This window comes from Bos indicus, chromosome 17 (genome assembly GCF_029378745.1).
Source record: "Bos indicus isolate NIAB-ARS_2022 breed Sahiwal x Tharparkar chromosome 17, NIAB-ARS_B.indTharparkar_mat_pri_1.0, whole genome shotgun sequence".
Lineage (NCBI taxonomy): Eukaryota > Metazoa > Chordata > Mammalia > Artiodactyla > Bovidae > Bos > Bos indicus.
In genome coordinates, this window is record NC_091776.1 from 12,516,145 (window position 1) to 12,531,230 (window position 15,086).

A 15,086-nucleotide genomic window follows, 5' to 3' on the forward strand; every position below is an offset into this window, starting at 1 on the left:
AGGGGCCGGGTGGGGGCGGGGGGGGGGGCGGGGACTGGAGGGGAGAACAGCTTAGCTGGGTGCCCCGCCAACCCGGCGCTGGCTCTGCTCCCCTTCCTGGGGGCTGGCATCCGCCAGTGCAGCCAGGAGACCCCCGTCCCCGAGCAGGCCAAGGGATGGCTCTGTCCGCAGCAGAGCCACCGAGGGTCCTCAGGAGGCAGCAGGGCCGGGTTGGGCAGGGGCCAGGTCGGGTTTCGGAGCCGGGAGGGCGGCCGAGGGCAGGCTGGCGAGGCGGGGAGCAGCCGGGGAGGGTACCCCCCCGGACCCCGCGGGGCTGACCCTCTCCCGTCCTTGCTTCCCCCCTCCCCCGGCAGGTGCCCATTCTGCATTTATTCCACCAACCGCCCCGCCGCCATGGAGTGCCACGTGAAGACCCACTACAAGATGGAGTACAAGTGCCGGATCTGCCAGACGGTGAAGGCCAACCAGCTGGAGCTGGAGACGCACACCCGCGCGCATCGCCTGGGCAACCACTACAAGTGCGACCAGTGCGGCTACCTGTCCAAGACCGCCAACAAGCTCATCGAGCACGTGCGCGTGCACACCGGGGAGCGGCCCTTCCACTGTGACCAGTGCAGCTACAGCTGCAAACGCAAGGACAATCTCAACCTGCACAAGAAGCTGAAGCACGCCCCGCGCCAGACCTTCAGCTGCGAAGAGTGCCTGTTCAAGACCACTCACCCCTTCGTCTTCAGCCGCCACGTCAAGAAGCACCAGAGCGCGGACAGCCCGGAGGAGGACAAGAAGGGCCCGGCCCCGGCCTCCCAGGACGCCGGCGGCCCCGGGGCCCCGCTGCTGGTGGTCGGGAGCGCCCGCCACCTGCTGTCTCCGCTGTCGGTCATGTCCGCCTCCCACGCTCTGCAGACCGTGGCCCTGTCGGCCGCCCACAGCGGAGGCGGCGGCGGCTCCGAGCCCAACCTGGCACTCAAGGCCATGCCCTTGAACGGCTCCCCTCTGCGCTTTGACAAGTACCGGAACTCGGATTTCGCCCATCTCATTCCCTTGACGATGTTATACCCCAAGAACCAATTGGATCTCACATTCCACCCTCCCCGACCTCAGACTGCGCCGCCCAGCATCCCCTCGCCCAAACACTCCTTCCTGGCCTACCTGGGACTGAGAGAGAGAGCCGAGACTGTCTGAGGGCAGCCGGGCTCCGTACCAAAAACCAAGAGACAGAGACAGACAAAAAAAAAGACAAAACCCGCGAAACTTAAAACACAACCCCAGCAGGTGTACGTTGCTGCAAAAACCTACAGGCCCGCCCGGGTCTGAACCACGTGTACTGTATATCTTTAGTAAGGAATAGAGAATTGGCTCTGTGTGTATACCTATTGCATTGACCTGAAAGCTGCTTTATCCAATCTTCAGAGAGGTGACCTACTGCACCGTCTACCTTCAGAGGCATGCCTCCCCAGCCACCCACTCCCACTCTCGGCCCTTCTCCTTACTTTGAAAGGAAACCTGTCTTGTTACACCCTAAAGAGAGTGTCCTTAATAGCAATCAGCACTTGTAAGCTTCCATACCGGTGCATTTTGTTTTCTGTTGGGCGAATGGGGCATGTGGGCGTTTGTGGATTCGGAAAGAGACAGCCTGTCGTGTGCCATGACATTTGCACCTTCTTTGTACTGGCTTCTTTGACAGCGATGAGCATTGTTTGCCCTCCTGGGTGGTTCATGCGCTGCATTCCCTCCCGGAGCTCCTTCATCACCTTTCCCCTCTCTATTTTGTGGCTGCAGAGTGGTAGGGCCTGGTGCTTACTCGATGAAGGAATGGTAGACAACTCAGTGCTGCCTGCGATTTCTCCAGAGTCCTGGAGATCTTGTGCTCGCGTCTCTGGTTATGAAGAGAGCAATCGAGAGCCCCACCTGGAAGAAATAGCTTGCAGCACTGCAGCTGACATAACAAAACTCAAGTGTGTTTTGTGTGTGTGTCCATATGTATGCAATGTGTATGGTACACACACTGCATCATTTTTTAAGGGCAGATTAAAAAATATATATATATATGTGATGTATTAAGTCAGTGGTTACCATTTGTTTGCAGGAAAAGAAAAAACAGTGTATGAGTGAAAATTTTTATGGTTGATAAATCCAGCCAAGGAGATTAAAAGGGGTTTGGATAAATTCTGGGTATAAATGCTCAGACTAAAAAAAAAAAAAAAGAAACAGCAGTTTTGCACAGTGCTTTGGTCTTGCACTAGCTTTTGTTTCTCATCTGCAAAAAAAAAGTAACATAAAAGGAAGAAAATGTACCTTTTTTATGGAATGAGTAGACTGTATGTTTGAAACTTTTGTCATAACCTCTTTGACATATAACAACCCAACAAAAAGGTGCTGTTTAGTCCTACCGTTCAGTTTATGCCCCTGAGACGTTTCCATTGTGTTTGCAAATTGTCTGGCTATAGCGGTGTTCTCCATGTTATTAGTAATTCTGTATTCCATTTTGTTAACGCCTGGTAGATATAACCTGCTAGGAGGCTAACTTTATACTTATTTAAAGCTCTTATTTTGTGGTCATTAAAATGGCAACTTATGTGCAGCACTTTATTGCAGCAAGAAGCAGGTGTGGATTGGTTGTACAACCCCTCGCTATTCTTAAAAAGTCAGGGGTGATGTAAAAAGAAAAGAATCTTTGGCTAAACATGTTAATGGCTTGTATTTTTAAGACAACAGAATTTCCAGTATGAAACAGGCTAAAAAAGCAGGAAGAAATGTGCTTTGTATGATAATGGGAAGTTTGGAATATAAAGTTTATATATTATTTATCTGTGAAGAACTGGTGTACAGGAGGAATGCTTTCTTACTGCGTTGCTGTTTTCCATCATGTGTTACCCTAGAGGTGGGATTTTTTTTTTTCCATCTGTTTTCATCCGGAGGGAAATAAAAGCATCCCGAATTTTCTTCCTCTAGTCGGTTTGCTTCCCCGAAAGCTCCCCCTTGTACAAAGTGCAGGAAGCCGGAAGTCTGCACCTTCTGTCCACACACGCTCCTCCCCCACACCCACCCTTCCTCCCCCAGACCTGGCAGGTGTGCCCCGCTCCCCTTGCCAGTCACCCAGCCCTGGCAAGCCTGTTTACACTAAGGAGCTGTCCCCGGGGGCGGGGAGGCCGAGCCAGCAAGGGCGGGAAGCTCCCGCTCCCTGGGTCGTTCTCCAGCAGAGACGCCTGTTCTTGGCCATGTTTGAAATGTCACTCAGCGTCGCCCTGTCAGTGTTTCAGTCAAAGGCACTGTAGACAGGTATGGACAATACACTCCAAGAATACCGGGCTTGTGGGTGGGTTGGTGTTTTTTCCAAGTCACGTCTTTACCCCCATGTGCTGAAGAATGTGCCACTTGGCTAGTCACCTGCTTTTCACAATTGCAAGTTCAGTAATTCAAGTTCAGTGAAGGAGGGCCATGGGGAACCCACAGAGGCTGGCAGGAGGGCGAGCCCCGCGTGAGCAACGGCAGGTTGAAACCTGAAGGGCGGCCCTGACAGGACTGCGGATTTTACAGCGTGCCACTTGTGCAATACGAGGTCCTAGGGTAAAACTTTCACGATCAAGAGGGGTGTTGGAAGGAGACGGTTACCGCTCAGATGTGTGCCACTGAACTCGGATTTGAATGACTTAGTGATGCTTAATGTAATTGGGCAACTTTTTTAGCACTTTGGAAAGAGTCATCAATCTTTCTGGTAAATTATAAAAGTTTTCTGAGTGAGAAAAGGTGTGTTTGGAGTTTGTTTGACTTTTTATATTATTATTATTGTTATTAATAAAGAAAAATCTACAGCATTTTTCAGATTCCACTGAGGTAATACATACCCCTGAATTTGGTTTGCAGTTTGATACTCAGGGAAGGATGTATTCCATAGATATCCTTTCCGTGTAAAACACTAACGTCTTTGAGATAGTCACCTGCCAACTAACTTTGATTCTGTTTTCACTATGCATTCTTCAATGAAAGCTAGCTTATTTTTCCATATAGTGATACAGTTAGAGTTCTCTGCACTTTCTTCTCTCCTTTTTTTAACTCCTCGTATTATGTTCAGATGATCATACTGTCAAGGTTTATGTACATTACTGAAAATTTGTATTGTATAAAGCTTTTTGCATTACAAGGCTGTACAGGGTCATTTTGACAGTAACTGGTATATTCCTTTGCATCTTATGTTGCATTGCCAATTTCTAGTGTATCCAGTTTGGAAGTATAATATACTCTAATTAAAAAAAAAAAAGGTTGGCTATACTCTTGTTTCTTTTTCTTTCTTGAGTGCCATTCTTGGCTACTTATTAATCTGAGTTTTGTCTTGCTGTGTTCTGATATTCGAATTTCAGTGTGTTTTAGGCAAGTTTAGTCTCCAAGTCATGTCTGACTCTTTGCAACCCCATGGTCTGTAGCCCACCAGCCTCCTCTGTCCATGAATTCTCCAGGCAAGAATACTGGAGTGGGTTTCCATTCCTTTCTCCAGGGGATCTTCCCAACCCAGGGATTGAACTCGGATCTCCTGTACTGCAGGCAGATTCTTTACTGTCTGAGCTACCAGGGAAGCCCTAGGAAATGTTCGCTACTAGTTACAACTATTGCAAATGCAAGTTTTGAACAGCCATGGTTCTAATGCAAACTGCTATTATGTAAATCATTCAAGGCCATTAGTATTGAGACCGTCTCATCCATCAGTACAGCTGCAAGCTGGCTCCTTCCAGAAAATACTTCGTGACACTGGAAAGTGTACACCAGCCTTACCCTCTCCTGCTTAACAGCATTTTATTGACCCCATAGCCAAAGAGGGGACTACAGATAAGTAATTCTATTTGTCTTAATGAAGTCTAGCAACTATAAGAACTGTAATAAGTGGTATGTTTTATAAGCTAAATAATAATCTATCCGAATGCAAGTTCTAGGTCCCCATTCAAAGGAAGGTACTGGAGAAAGAAACTGAGCCCAAAAGAGAGAAAGCAAGTGAGAGTGACATCAAGCGAGCAAACACACTGATAAATGCAAACAATTTTTTAAAACACCATTTTAAAGTTCTGTTAGAAAAAAAAAGAAAAAAATAAAGTTGTTAGAACATCCCCGTGAATCGGTGATGGTTGATGAAAAATGCAATGCAGCAGAAGAGAATCTGCTGGTTCACAACTTGCTTATTAATATCCTTTACTTACAAGAAATTAAAAACTGCTTCACTTTAACATGTAAAAGATGAAATTTACTTTTTATAAAATGAGATAATGTAGGAGAAGCCACTTTGAAAACGGCCAATCATTAATCAGACACTATACTCCCCTTCGTGTTTTCATCCAGTAACTCTTAGGAGACTGAATAATCCTCTCTCCCTTGATTCAAATATTCAGTTGTGTTTGGTGTTTATTGAAAACACTAAAATAACTCAGACTTCTTTGCTTTTTGCTAGCACTACAGGCAGACATGACATCTCATTTTGTGTATGTATTTTTTTCCCTTAGATTTCACATCTACCTCACATTTTCCCTTTGGTTGAGAAAAGCCAGAAATAGAAAATAATCATCAGTTTGTTAGTCGTTTCTCCTGCTAATGAGCTTTCAGTAATGTTGAAAAGTGGATGGGATGGGAGCCATCCAGGACAGGACAGGCCTCATCCCCTTCCATCATCATGTACTCAGATCGATGCTCGGGGACCCCGGCACCCCCACCCAGCTATGTGGCCCCTGTTGGAATTTCACCCAAGATCATACATCCTTTTACGCCTGTCTTGTTAAATAGACTGTAAGCTAAGACTCAAGACCACATTTTCTATAGAGTCTACAGCTGACTGGCCCCATATGGTGGACACCAGAAACTGTCCTTGACCACTTCACAGAGCCACAGCGCTGGTCATGGGAACAAGGAGAGGTGTCAAGGCTTGATGACCACTGGTACCTCCATACCCACAGTCAGAAGCGTCACATGAGAGCCCCTGGCTGCCAAAGGTCACACGGGGCTCATGAAGGACTTGCAGCAGAAGGCACATCTTAGTGGCCCAAACGCAGAATCAAGTCACCTCGGTGCGTTCAGTCCTTGGGGGTAACTCGTACAGAAGGAGAGAGGGCAGTGGAAGGGGACGGCAGCTGAGTGATCGCATCTGTTGGCAGTGGTCCGTAAGCAGCCCGGGGGCGCATACAAAATAAACACAACTTCATCAGTTTTTTCATTCGTGCGTGCCAAGTTGCTTCAGTCATGTCCAATTCTGTGAGCCCATGGACTGTAGCCCGCCAGGTTCCTCTGTGGGATTTTCCAGGCAAGAATACTGGAGTGGGTTGCCATGCCCTCCCCCAGGGCATCTTCCCAACACAGGGATGGAAACCTCATCTCCTGCATTGGCAGGCAGGTTCCTTACTACCAGCACCACCTGAAAAGCCCACTAAGAGAAGGCCAAACGGGAATCCTTCCCAACAGTGCCTTAAGACCTGTGAGCAAAACTCACAGAATCAAAGCATACTCTTGGGATTCAGACTGCGTTCCAAGGTGTCACCGACCTCAGATGTTCAAGAGACCCCAGACAACACTCTTACGTCTAAAACTCCCAGAACAGAAGAATCCCACACAAAATGAGGTTTATTTTGCAAGTAATTAAAATTCACTAAGAAAGCAAATGCCCATAATGCTGGCCCTGGGGTAAATAAAGTGTGGCTCTATGGACCAAGGGGCCCATTCTTCTTCTGTCCAAGGTCTGAATGGTCTGAGGTTATCCATCAGGGCCTCTTCTTTATGAGTTAGCTGTTCTCCCATTCATAATTCTTGCCAGCTGGATCTGTAAAACAGGAAAATGTAAATCCTGCTCATGTTGGTAGGAGCTGCAAAGGAGAAAGGGAAAGTCAATTGCTATATTGCCTTGGAATTCCTTTCTGATGGAGTTAAGGTAAGTGTAAGTTAATTCGTTTTCAATGGAATTATAGAACTTGAGCAGAGAATCTATCTCAGTTCATACTTCAATTATTTTCCCCTACACCAGTCCCTAGAGGTGGTCTTCCAGCCTCTTTAGTGAGAATGTCTGGATGACAGAGAAGAACGTGTTTTCCAACCACAAAACACATTCCCGTGGAGTTAGATCACCTGAGTTTGAAGTCTGACTCGGAAGCACCTTATAAAAAGAAAGATTGAACTAGATGGTCTCTAAGATCCCTTCCCACCCTAACAGATAACATGTATGATGATCCCATGACTCTTGCTGAACAAGCAAAAGTCAGTCTGAAGCAAAAGTGGTCACCAAACAGAACCCTCGCAAGGCAGTTACAGCAATAATGGCACCTCAACATTTTCAAACCACAACAGACTTAAGGGAGAAAACAATGCCTAATAATATATTTTGCCCACTTCAGGATTTGGGAGACCTAAAATGTATGTCTTCTGATTAAACATTAGGCATCATGCTTGGATTGTCTGCAGTCATCTTGAGGGTGGCTTGGGCTTCCCAGGGGGCTCAGGTGGTAAAGAATCTGCCTGCCAAGCAGGAGACGCGGGTTCGATTGCTGGGTGGGGACGATGCCTTGGAGAAAGAAATGGCAACCCACTCCAGTATTCTTGCCTGGAGAATCCCATGGACAGAGGAACTTGGTGGGGGTCGGACAGAGGAGTCCATGGGGTCGCAGAGTCGGACTCAGCAATTAAACAACAAAATGCTTCACCTAACTATGGGTACTTAATCTGCTTAGAGGATTGGGGGTGGCCAGGTGGCATGGAAAGGCTTCCCCCGGCCATCAGCACGCCTCTCACTCCACCCCCTCCCTTTCCCACCACTTGCTTCCAGCCTCCACCTGGTGCCGCTGTGACTGCTAAGCGCTCTGCTGACCACGTGTCGGGTGTTTTCTGGAGAAGAGCAAACGGTTTTCTTTTAAAAGGTAAGGAAAGGCACTTTAGTTTTAACCTAAAGAATATATTCTTCTCATTTTGCCACTTGTTTAGAAAGACTCTGGACCCAAGGACTCTAAGCACATTATCAATGCTTACAGGAACGTTCATTGGATGGGAAGACAACACGTGCTTTCCAGAGACATAGGAAAATGACTGACCTATGCCCCTCATCAGACAAGTAAGAGCAAACACAGGGCTAGAACCAGGGACGTTTATCTAGCCATCCTCCAGCCTGAATCCCAGAATGATGTCGCTCCAGTCTCAAAGATTTCTAGATAGGAAATGTCATCACTTGCCTTTAGAGTTCTTCTATTTTTAACTGCAATTTCTAATTAGTGGTCCACAGACTTCACAGTGTGTATTACAAAGGACAATCAAGCCCCCTCGTTCCCTTATGTCCCTCTTCAAATAGAAGGTCTGTTAGAACATTCTCCACACGATGAGTTTGATCAGCATTTATAGTTTGCCCCCTTCTTTTATCTCAGTGTTTTCTGGGTTCCCCTAAAAAGCTGAACCCTGAGATTTTTTTTCGGAAGTAATTCCAGAAACAAAAGTGGGAAACTAGAAAGAGTGAAGCAGGTAAGAGGGGAAAGCCAATCCCAGGACGCTTTGGCAAGACAGTTGCTGCAGTGAAGAACTGGCATTGAGTCACCGTGGGAACCTCCTGAGGAGCTGTGTGAAAATGTCTCAGGATTGACAAGTCACACGAGAGAAGGGAGAATGCGCCCAAGCAGCCGCGGTGTGTGTCAGTTCCCTTGCACTTCCGGCTTTGCCCATGGTTTGGAATGACTGAGAAGTTCCCCACAGACAGCCACAGAGGCGGCAAAGAAGCCAATGGTGCAGCATGGAAGAGACTGTTGGTGAAGCTGAGGGGAGGTGCTGTCAACCACACCTGACCGGAGTTGGTTGCTGCAGCGAAGGCTGGAAAAAAGCAGGTAAGTCTGTGAGATGCAGAGCCATTGGTATCTGATAACATCGTCATATTTGGCATAAACGTTGACATCCCTTTATTAGCCTCTAAACCAATGTTGGCTGTGCATCCAACCTGTTAGGTTCACCTGAAGACCTTCTCCGTTCCCCCACTGGAAGCTGGAAAGAACCAAGACAGTGTTGGCTTGTGGTGCTACGAAAGGAAAGAGGTGGACCTGAGAAGCAGGTATTAGTAAAGGCTCTCCCACCTGTATAGCCAGAGAGAAACTATAAAATCTCTTTAGAGCCCTTCCTCCTTTGGCGTTCGCCTTTTGATTTCTCTAATGAGACTGAGTCCTTCCAGGACTTGACTGAGAGGAAATTGCTTGACGGGGACATGGGCTGTCCCCCACCTCAGAGAGCCTCCTAGACTGGGAAAGCCGCGTGAGAGCCCCACGAAGCCAGGGAAGAGCAGCCGCGCCTCAGGCTTCGCGGCCAGCCTCAAGCCCAAGCAAAAGGCATCCTGGTGGCTCTCGGAGGTCCTAGCTGATCATGAACGCTGGTCCAACAAACGGGCTGGCAGCCAGAGCCCAGCTAAGAATGAAGGAGTTGCGTTCACCTGGCATTTTCTTTATGCTCGTACCTCCCAGAGGAACGAACGTGGGGCTGAACAGGAGGTATCTGTTCTCGTGGAAAACAGCTAATTGAAAACTTTGGTGGAGATTTATTTATTTCGTCTTCTGGCTGCGCATGGGGCTTCTCTAATTGTGAAGGAGGGGCTACTCTTCCTTGCGGTGTGTGGGCTTCTCTTCGCCGTGGCTTCTCTTGTTGCGGAACGTGGGCTCTAGGCACGCAAGCTTCCGTAGCTGCAGTGCGTGGGTTCAGTAGTTCTGGTGCGTGGGCTGACTTGCTCCACAGTCATGTGGGATCTTCCTGGACCAGGGATCGAACCAATGTCCCTTGAACTGCAAGGTGGATTCTTAACCACTGGACCACCAGGGAAGCCCCCAATTGAAAATTGAAAGGTATTTCATCTTTTTTTTTTCTTCCACCTGTAACTCACAATTGGGCTTTACCTGGTGGCTCAACTGTAGAGAACCTGCCTGCCAATGCAGGATCCCCTGGAGAAGGAAATGGCAACCCACTCCAGTATTCTTGCCTGGAGAATCCCTTGAACAGAGGAGCCTGGTGGGCCACAGTCCATGGGGCTGCCAAAGAGTCAGACATGTCTAAGAGACTAAAGAACACCAACAACCCACAACTGGCGGTCCTTTTACTAAGGAAGATTGGGCTACGCACGGTGACACAGAACACGCACAGCACGCACAGCGTTCAGTGCAGATACGAACATAATAGACATGCATTTGTGTGAGAGCAGCCAGAGGGAAGGCCGTGAATTGTTTTATTCTGGGATTCACACTATTAAAAGATAATATTTTTCGTTCTTCCTTTGTGCTGCTAAAAATAAATACAGGCTAATGAAAGAGTATCATGTGAAAAGAATAATTAAGGGTCGAAGAAATCTTATTAAGAGAATACCCACTTGCCTATCTTTTCTACAATTAAGGAAATGGGCATAGCAATGGGTCATCATCATACTATTGGTCAAGGTCCCATCTTTTTATGGCATCAGACAAAGACCCAGCAGCCATCACCGAATATGCAAGGGTTTTGGTTACACAACGAGGCTATGTGTCTTTTTAAATGGGCAGAATAAAAATTCCTTGTTGATGAAGGGACATTATAATTTGGCCTGTCTGCCCATAAGGTAGGCTAAATTGTGTTCACCCACAATTTTGTGGGGCTTTCCTGCTGGCTCAGATGGTAAAGAATCTGCCTGCAATGCGGGAGACCTGGGTTTGATCCCTGGGTTGGGAAGATCCCCTGGAGAAGGGAATGGCTGCCCACTCCAGTATTCTCACTTGGAAAATCCCATGGACAGAGGAGGCTGGCAGACTACGGTCCATGGGGTCGCAAAGAGTTGGACACGACTCAGGGACTAACCCTTTCACTATGATTTGGTGTCACGGGGTCCTGCCTTTATATACGAACCCCTCACATTACCCATAATCCACTGCCTCCCTCATTATTACTCTCTGCATCTGTTCTCCACAACCCAGAGTTTCCAACCCAGTCTCCAGGTTCTAAAGCAAGCCTGTACAACCCATCACTTCTTCCCCCATACCCCAGACTGCACTTCCACTCTAACCTTGACCAATTTCTCTCCTTTTCTTTCATTATTTAGTGAGCAATCGATACGTGGAAAGTTATGTGCTGGCAGCTGGTAAGAAACGGATAAATGAGACATAGTCCCTAATATTTAGGCATTTGCTGGGATGTGCTGTGCTCAGTCATTAAGTTGTGTCCGACTCTTTTGCAACCCTATGGACTGTAGCCCGCCAAGCTCCTCTGTCCATGTGATTTTCCAGGCAAGAATACTGAAGTGGGTTGTCATTTCCTCCTCCAGGGGATCTTCCTGACCCAGAGATGGAACCCACATCTCCTGCATTGGCAGGCAGATTCTTTACCACTGAGCCACCTGGGAAGCCCCTTTTAAAGTGTCTGCCAACCCACAGAAGAAACGCACATTTGAGCAAATGCACTATAATACCAGGAAAAAACTACGCATATATTGCTATAGAAATATTGAATAAAGAGCGACTACTTACAACCAGGGTGACAGGAGGCTTTCTGGGGAACGGAGAAAGCCAACTGCAGTCTCAAGACTGAGTCGTATTCTCCGAGGCGGGAAGAGTGGGGAGGGCATTCCAGATTGAGAGAACAGCTTGAGGAAAAGCAAGAAGGTGAGAAACCGCATGGCGGGCTCTGTTGTGCTAGAAGATGATAATGAAACCAAACAAAGCCAGCTTGGGTAGGGCTTTGAGTCCCTTGTTAAGGAGTCTGAACATCCAAACGACTCTCTAGTTAACAAGAACTAGGAAAATACATTGAGAAGGACAATGGCAGGATCTGACCTGTATTTTAGGAAGATAATCCTAGAGGTGCTACAGGGAAGGAGGATGAAAAGGGCAGAGAGACGTGGTAGGTTCAGATACGCTACACCGAAACCACCATCTTCTCCCTGAGATGTGCCGCTTAACCGCGTCTCTTTAGACCGGGGGTCCCCAGCCTCTGCGCAATCTAATGCCTGTGATCCAAGGTGGAGCTGATGTCATAATAATAGAAGTGAAGGCACAACAAATGTAACGCGCCTGAATCTTCCTCAAACCATCCCCCCGCCCCCAGTCAGTGGAAACTCTCTCTTCCACAAAACCAGTCCATGGTGCCAAAAAGGTTGGGGATCAGTGCACTAGATCAATAAGGGACACCCACCCTCCAAGTTACCTGAGCTACAGGGGTCAACTTTGCCCCCTTCTATCTCTTCTCTTCCTTTCTCTTGTTCCCTTTCTTTGGACAGCTAATGCATCAAAGTCCTGTTCATTTTTTCTGCCAAGTATTTTATGAATCTCTCCTGTCTTTCCCCTCTTAACATCTGGGTGCAGGGCCTCAGCATCCTTGCCAGAGGTCTAGAAGTAATTTCCTCTCTGAGTAGGTCATTCTTGGGTCGTAAAGGTTGTGGAAAGTGTTATTCTAGAGCTCAGACAAAGCTCATGATCAGGCTTGTAGGCCCAAAGATGGTTTTTGGAGCCAGTGGGGCAGGTGATAACACCACGGCAGCAAGAGCAACAGCAGCAAATGCAGCAAAGACAGAATCTTGGGAGATGCCAATTTCCCAGGGGAAGGACGGGAAGGCACCACGGGAGACCAAAGAGCAACAATTAGAGAACCCACGGCAGAGCACAGCACTTCAGGGAGCTGTGGTGAGAGGGTCCTCTAAACAAAATCCCCAAGGAAGAGGCGGTTGAGGTTGAATCCCACAGCCTTGACCGATGATCTGCCGGCCCCGGTGATCTTTCAGGATGCAGTGTCAGTGACAGGTTAGGGATGGAAAGCAAATTCCAACATGTTCCAGAATGAATTGCTGGTGAGCAGCTGGTGACAAGGAGAAGACTCTACCCTTGTATCAAGTTTGGTTGTTGTTGTTTAGTCATTAAGTCGGGTCCAACTCTTTGTGACTCCATGGACTGTAGCCCACCAGGTGCCTCTGTCCACGGGGTTTCCCAGGCAAGAATAGTGGAGTGAGTTGCTACTTCCTTCTCCAGGGATCTTCCCGACCCAGAGATTGAACCCACATCTCCTGCGCTGGCAGGCGAGTTCTTTACCACTGAGCCACCAGGGAAGCCCTATTAACTTTGACAGTGAAAGAAAAAAATCACATGTGCCTCATACTTGCCCAAAGATGTTGAACCCTCCCTTCCCTCTCGGGGAGCCCTAACCTCTCCTGATCTCCACTTCACAGTCCTTTGAAGAAGAGAAGAGTAATCTAGAATCCCAGCCACACCCCACACCAATTTCCCACATAATTTTCTGGTATAATTCATCCTTTGAAGTGCATCCGGTCTGTCTTCATGCCCTGCTCTTGCTGTCTGCCTGGACAAGTTTCTGTCAAAGATATCCACAGGAAATGGGCCGCGTGGGTAAAAGTCAGTAGTGCTTCTAAATACAACTGCCCTCTAGCTCAGACGGTAAAGGATCTGCCTGCAAAGCTGAAGCCGGGTTCGATCCCTGGGCTGGTAAGATCCTCTGGAGAAGAGAATGGCAACTCACTGCAGTATTCTTGCCTGGAGAATCCCATGGACAGAGGAGCCTGGTGGGCTACAGCCCATGGGCTCGCAAAGAGTTGGACATGACTGAGTGACCAAGCACACTGCTGCTGCTGCTAAGTCGCTTCAGTCGTGTCCGACTCTGTGCGACCCCATAGACGGCAGCCCACCAGGCTCCCCCGTCCCTGGGATTCTCCAGGCAAGAACACTGGAGTGGGTTGCCATTCCTTCTCCAATGCATGAAAGTGAAATGTGAAAGTGAAGTCACCCAGTAGTGTCTGACTCTTAGTGACCCCATGGACTTCAGCCTACCAGGCTCCTCCGTCCATGGGAGTTTTCAGGCAAGAGTACTGGAGTGGGGTGCCATTGCCTTCTCTGCAACAAACCAATACAGCACTGTAAAACAATTATCCTCCAATTAAAAATGAATAAATAAATTTTGTTGTGTTCAGTCCCTCAGTCCTGTCCGACTCTTTGCGACCCCACAGACTGCAGCACACCAGGCTTCCCTGTTCTTCACCATCTCCTAGAGTTTGCTCAAACTCATGTCCATTGAGTCAGTGATACCATCCAACCATCTCATCCTCTGCCATCCCCTTCTCCTGCCTTCAGTCTTTCCCATCATTAGGGTCTTTTCCAATGAGTCAGCTCTTTGCATCAGGTGGCCAAAGTATTGGAGCTTCAGCTTCAGCATCAGTCCTTCCAGTGAATATTCAGGGTTGATTTCCTTTAGGATTGATGGGTTTGATCTCCTTGCAGTCCAAGGGACTTTAACTTTAATAAAACAAAACAAAACGTGATGGATATGGCCAGAGAGGACAGACTCAGTTACCAACATCCAGAGTACTACACCACGGAGGTCTAATCTTGAAATTCAAAAGAGATCGTTTACATTGGAGGCCTGGTCTCATGCTACCCTGACTGTTGCTTTCTGATGCATTGCAAAGTCCACCTTTATATGGAGCAGTGGATCTCCAACCCTTCTGGACTGTACACACTCCAGTTGAGGCAAAAGAGCTACAACTTAGCAATCTTGCTCGTACCCACTGCCAGCTTGCCAACAGGAAGAAAATAACTCTCATCAGACATAATGGAAAGAAAGGTACAGGGTTTTATGAGTTGGAAATGAAATAATCTGTTTCTTATTAAATATCATGAGAAAATTATTAATTCATGCCAGAAACACAAATATAAACATTATCATATTGAAAGCATTTCTTCTGAAGAAGACCATCTGGCAGGGCCTCACACTTTGACAAACAAGAGTGTGTGTCACCATGGTGGGCTCTTCCATTAAAGCAGTAAATTAGAGCAAGTAAAAATGGAAGGGTTTTTAAGGGGAGAGCGTTACAGTGATGGCATCTGCCAGATACTTGTCACATGTTTCTCTGGAGGTAGGCCCCTGTTCTATGAAAACTTGAATTTTCCAGACAAGGGGTGGTGATTATTTCAGAATTTCTCCCTTTAAAATTAGATTCTCAGGAGTTCCTTGTTGGTTCAGTGCTAAGACTTGAGCTCTCAATGCAGGGGGCCTGGGTTCAATCCCTGGTCGGGGAACTAGATCCCACACACTACACTAAGACTTTGCACCTAAAGATTCTGCTGCTGCGAGGAAGTCCTGGT

At 47.6% G+C, this 15,086-nt stretch overlaps 2 protein-coding genes across 11 annotated transcripts in view; one reads left to right on the forward strand and one right to left on the reverse strand.

The window, feature by feature from the left end:
* ZNF827 (zinc finger protein 827) overlaps positions 1–4,269 on the forward strand; it is a 190,585-nt gene extending 186,316 nt beyond the window's left edge. For 3 of the 8 annotated variants that reach the window (XM_070769035.1, XM_019977811.2, XM_070769036.1), the window contains exon 14: positions 354–4,269. In XM_070769035.1, the coding sequence (XP_070625136.1) occupies positions 354–1,182 (829 nt within the window). In that variant the 3' untranslated portion in view covers positions 1,183–4,269. The remainder of the gene's footprint in view (positions 1–353) is intronic. The other 5 variants (XM_070769039.1, XM_019977813.2, XM_070769037.1 and 2 more) reach the window with 4 other exon arrangements.
* A 939-nt stretch (positions 4,270–5,208) lies between these two features.
* The window catches only part of C17H4orf51 (chromosome 17 C4orf51 homolog), a 51,654-nt gene continuing 41,776 nt past the window's right edge, over positions 5,209–15,086 (reverse strand). The window contains exon 8 of one of the 3 annotated variants that reach the window (XM_070769042.1): positions 5,209–6,790. Coding sequence is in view for 1 of the 3 variants with exons in the window: in XM_019978092.2 (XP_019833651.2) it covers positions 6,746–6,790 (45 nt within the window). In the remaining 2 variants the exon portion in view is untranslated. The remainder of the gene's footprint in view (positions 6,791–15,086) is intronic. The other 2 variants (XM_019978092.2, XM_019978091.2) reach the window with 2 other exon arrangements.